Source organism: Capsicum annuum, chromosome 12 (assembly GCF_002878395.1).
Source record: "Capsicum annuum cultivar UCD-10X-F1 chromosome 12, UCD10Xv1.1, whole genome shotgun sequence".
NCBI lineage: Eukaryota > Viridiplantae > Streptophyta > Magnoliopsida > Solanales > Solanaceae > Capsicum > Capsicum annuum.
In genome coordinates, this window is record NC_061122.1 from 89,257,750 (window position 1) to 89,263,074 (window position 5,325).

The 5,325-nt window shown below is 31.3% G+C and overlaps 1 protein-coding gene across 1 annotated transcript; it reads left to right on the forward strand.

Moving 5' to 3' along the window:
• The first annotated feature begins 3,706 nt into the window (after positions 1 to 3,706).
• Positions 3,707 to 5,043, forward strand: LOC124889634. The gene is made up of 2 exons (XM_047401605.1): positions 3,707 to 4,240; positions 4,294 to 5,043. Exons 1-2 carry the CDS (start codon positions 3,821 to 3,823, stop codon positions 5,041 to 5,043), a joined length of 1,170 nt encoding a protein of 389 aa, XP_047257561.1. The 5' UTR covers positions 3,707 to 3,820.
• Positions 5,044 to 5,325: the final 282 nt, after the last annotated feature.

The following is a 5,325-nucleotide window of genomic DNA, read 5'->3' on the forward strand; positions in this document are numbered from 1 at the left end:
GGATAAACCCCGATACAGAACTTAGGGGTAATCATATAAAACCAGCAGGAAAGAGAATGCCGATAGAGGAACCAATTAAACTACAAGAAGGCGGTAGTAAAGGTAAAATTCTAAATATAGCAGCACATGATCCTCAAATGTGGGATATAGTAATAGACTTATGGAAAGGAATAGTAGCTGCAGATTACTTAAGACATTATACAGAAACAGATACAGAAACAATGTATAAATATTTAGAAACTTTTCTAGGAGAATCTGCAAAGGCTACGTGGGAAAGTTTTAAGACAAATTGCCCATATGACTTCCAGGTTCTATTAAGTATGGGGCCAAATCCCTATAATTTTACAAATAAAATGCATATGTTATTAACAGGAAAAGATCCAAATAGTGGATTATTAGCTCTACAAAAGGAAGCGTTAATAAAACTAGAACAATTAAGCATTTCACATTGGGTATATATAAAGAAATTCCTACAAGACTACTTCTATTATTGTACTGTCAGTGGAAATACATTTAATGAAGAATTAGGTAAAAAATTGTTTAATAAATTACCAGGAGCCTTAGGAAGAGAAATAGAAGATAGATGGTATAAGAGAGATGGGGTAGTTGCTAACCCAAATTTAAAATGGACAATAGGACATAGAACACAACATATAATGGATATATTAACAGAAAAATGTACAAACATACAAATACAAAAACAATTGAAAAGAAATGAAATGAATTTCTGTAAATTGTTATATACACAACTCAAAATTATGATCAGAAACAACATAAAAAGTATAAGAAAAGAAATAATCAGAAACCATATAATAGAAAACAATACTTCTTAAGAAAGTCAAAGGCTAAAAAACCTTGGTTAAATAGAGATCGACATGTTAGAAAATATAGAAACGACAGAAATTATAAAAATAAACTAGAATGTTATACGTGTGGCAGTATAGACCATCTAGCCAACGTATGTCCTAAGAGAAATAATAATAGAACTAGAAATTCTCAATTAATAGAAGATTTCCAAGAAACTTTATTAAACGTAGATGAATATATGTCCGATACAGAAAGTATATACTCAATAATAAGTATTGACATAAATGATAAAGATAATCAAAAATCCGACTCTTCTGAATCAGACGAGGATAACCTAGTTAACGAGCTAGGTCAAGAAATGGAAGATTTAGACTTAAGCAACCTAATGATTAATAATTTAATGAATGTTAATCAAGAATGTATACATGAATTTCAAAGAAATAAGGGTTTAGATAGTAATCGATGTCGTATATGTAATTGGTACCCAAGTAAAGACAACAGAGCTAAATGTAAAAAATGTTACCTAGAGGCATGTATAAATTGTATAGAAAACACTTTAAAAATAAAAGTAGAATCAGAAATAAATAATGGACAAAAATATACGAGCAATCAAATTTTAAACCTAAGGGTGTCTACACTAGAGACCCGAGTAAATGATCTAGAACAAAGATTAACCATTCTAGAAAAAGGAAAGACAAAAGTCACCATAGAAGAAACGGATACACAAGAAGCGGTACATTTAGAAAAGTTAGAAGCAGAACTTATGAATTTAGAAGATAATAGCACTGGTCTAATATGCAATGAAGATAAAGAATTCTCTACCATAAAAGTATTAGTAAAAATTAAAATAAAAGACGTAGAAATAGAAACTCTAGCATTAATAGATCCCGGATGTACTAGTTGTTTAATCAATAAAGAAATAGTACCAGAACACTTATTAAAAATACTTGATAAACCTATAATGGCCACTCAAATGGATGGGTCGCACAATATTTATAATTATTACATAGACAAAGCACAAATAAGTTTTTTAAATACATGCAATCAATTCTATAACCCAGTTTACAATGTTAATAAAATACTAGCACGAGATTTAAATATAGGATCAGACTTTGTTATAGGATTAAGATTTTGTATACAGAATCAAGGAGGACGTCTCTTGACAAGAGATGGAATAATGCTCTTTAAAAATTTAACTTATACACCAGTATAAACAGTAACACTGCCTACAGTATTTAGAAAACTAAATACAAATAAAAAGAAATCACTTCCAGAAACATGTTGCGACGATTGCCAAAATAATCAATGCAGCAACCTGCTAAAAGAAAATCTGGAAGAAATTAGAAACTATACTCTAATTAATGCAGAGGGACAAGAATGCTTAACTAGTATAGAAAAAGAATATACCCTAATAAGTATAGAAACTCAGTTTTATAATTTTAGAAAAGGAATAGATAAAATAGGAATAATAAATAGTCCAAAAGATTTGGAAAATATAATATCTATATTAGACGAAATGGAGATAATAGGAGAAAGACCATTAGCCCATTGGGAAGCCAACGAAATAATGTGTAAATTAGATATAATTAACTTAGAATATACGATAAAAACCGCCCCTATAGAAGCAAATAATGAAGATACTAAAGAATTTGATATACAGATAAAAGAACTATTACAATTAGGAGTAATAAGAAGATCAACCTCTAAACATAGATCAGCGGCCTTTATGGTAAGAAATCATAGTGAACAAGTAAGGGGTAAAGCTCGTATGGTAATTAATTATAAAAGATTAAATGATAATACTAGAACAGATGCTTACAAACTACCAGATAAAAATGAGTTAATTAATAGAATTCAAAATAAAAAGGTCTATAGTAAATTTGACTGTAAGTCAGGCTACTGGCAAGTCAAAATGCATCCAGATAGCATAGAATGGACAGCATTCACATGTCCAAGCGGACATTTTGAATGGTTGGTCATGCCATTTGGATTAAAGACTGCTCCGCCCATTTTTCAACGAAAAATGGATAACATATTTGGAGAATATAAACATTTTATATTAGTATATGTAGATGATATTTTGGTATTTAGTCAAAATATGCAAGAACATTTAGGACATTTACAAATAATTTTTAGACTATTTGTTAAACATGGCATAATAATAAGTAAAAAGAAGATGGAATTATGCAAGACTTATATTAATTTCCTAGGAATAACCTTGGGAAATGGCAAAGTAAAACTGCAACCACACATAGCAAAGAAAGTACTAGAAATGCCAGATAAATTAGAAACAACAAAAGACTTACAAAAATTTTTAGGACTAGTAAATTATGCACGAAATTTTATTCAAGATCTAGGAAAAATAGCAGGACCATTATATGCAAAAACAGGTAGTAAAGGACAGAAAAATTTTAATATAGAAGATGTTAAATTAGTCCAAAAAATAAAAGCAAAAATCCAAAACATCCCAGACCTAAAAATTCCATTAGAATCAGACTATTTAATTATACAAACAGATGGAAGTGACTTAGGATGGGGAGCTATCTTAAAAGCAAGACCTAATAAATACAGTGATAAAAATGAAGAACAAATATGTGGATATCAAAGTAGCGCATACAAAGAAAAAGGAAATATGAGCGCCATAGACTTAGAAGTGTTAGCTATCATATATGGCTTAAATGCTTTTAAACTATATATATTAAATAAAGACGAGATTTTAGTTAGAACAGACTGTGAAGCTATCGTTAAATTTCATCAAAAAATAAATAACAAAACTAGCAGTAGAAGAAGATGGTTAAATTTTACAGACACCATATCTGTTTATAAGAATATAGTATTCGAACATATAAAAGGGAAAGAAAACAACTTAGCAGACCAGTTAAGTAGACTACAACTGGGAATAAATAAATAAGTTTAATATCATTCATTTGTTTTCAGCATGAGACCAACAGGACAACCTCCTGCAGACAAAGGCAAAGGCGTAGCATCGTCTTCATAGTCTTACCACCAGACAATGTTAGGTAACTTAAATTTTAGACCATTAGAATCCTTAGAAACAATGGAAAGAATTCATTTCGGACCATTTAATTTAATTGCATACCCAGAGAGCAACATATCTTTTAGAATAAGACCAGACTACGTTTTAGACAGACCCCAAAGATGTTTAGTCGATAATCTCTGGATTTCATATAATAGACAAAATCGTAATCATTTCATGGCTTCTATGAATGCTTTATGTCATTACATGGCCGAAAAAAGTAGGCCTCGTTTTAAATACTATGTAGTAATTCATGGAAAAACTAATGGCATTTTCCAAACGTGGTTAGAAGTATTAGACTCTATACAAGGTTTCAAAGCCCCTCTTTTTAAAGGTTTTAATGATTTCACAGAAGCCACTAATCATGCTAGGGGATATTTAGGGCCAAATTATTACATATCTCCTTCTCTTAGACAAAATCCAGACCAGATATAGGGCCAAATTATTACATATCTCCTTCTCTTAGACAAAATCCAGACCAGATACCCCAGTACAACTTGCAAAAGGAAACTGGAAAGATTATTTTTTGTAACCATTGTTCTTCTATGACGGAAAACTTCAAAACACTAAATGCCCAAAAGGAATCACTCCTCATGGAAAACACTAGATTGATTAAACACATACAAATGTTAGAAACAAAACTCAGACAGCAGACTCCAGTAAGCAAAACTGATGCACAAACTCAGACCCCAACTCAGAGTTCTCCATCTCCTCAAAAAATGGATGAGAAGGGTGTGCATTTCCCAATAAATGCTCAGAAATCCACTGTACCGGATGTTGGTACAGCTAGTCCGATTCAAACGGTGATCGGTAAAGACAAATCAAATCCGTTCATGGCTGTCACTTTGCTAAAAAGTGAAGATGAAGGCTACTCTTCATCAAAAACTAAAATAAGACCTGGACATAAGACTTCAAAAAAGACTTTAATATCCAAGAGAAAAAGTGAGACAATAGAAACAATAATTAAACAGACACTAGACAGATTTTTTAGTAACCAAACGCAAGACAAATATATGGATGGACTACCAGACGAACAGCCGGATAGCACTGTACCAGAAATAAATAATACAGATAATAATTCTACAAGATCAAATGAAGAAGATAGCATAGCACAATTCCAGGATGCTCAGGATCCATATGAAGACGATGACTCAGGCATGGGCTTTGACTCCATAGCCCTGCACAACTTGGATACGTAAAAATACTCTACAGTTGTAAAGATACTCTACAGTTGTCATAGTTTTGTATTATTAGCTAGTATGGTCAAGTGGGGATGCCCACTTTATGTCTTGTAAAAGTCAGAGTCAGTCTGAGTGCTTCCTTTATCACTACTTTCTAAAAAGAAAGTTAATAGAAAATATAAAGTTTAATAGAAAATATAAAGTTTATTATAACGACTTATTAAGTGCAGTAAATTGGGAGATACAAGGTTGTGAGAGAGACTTAGAAAATAGTACTTCAGCCATAAAGTGGCTTAGAGA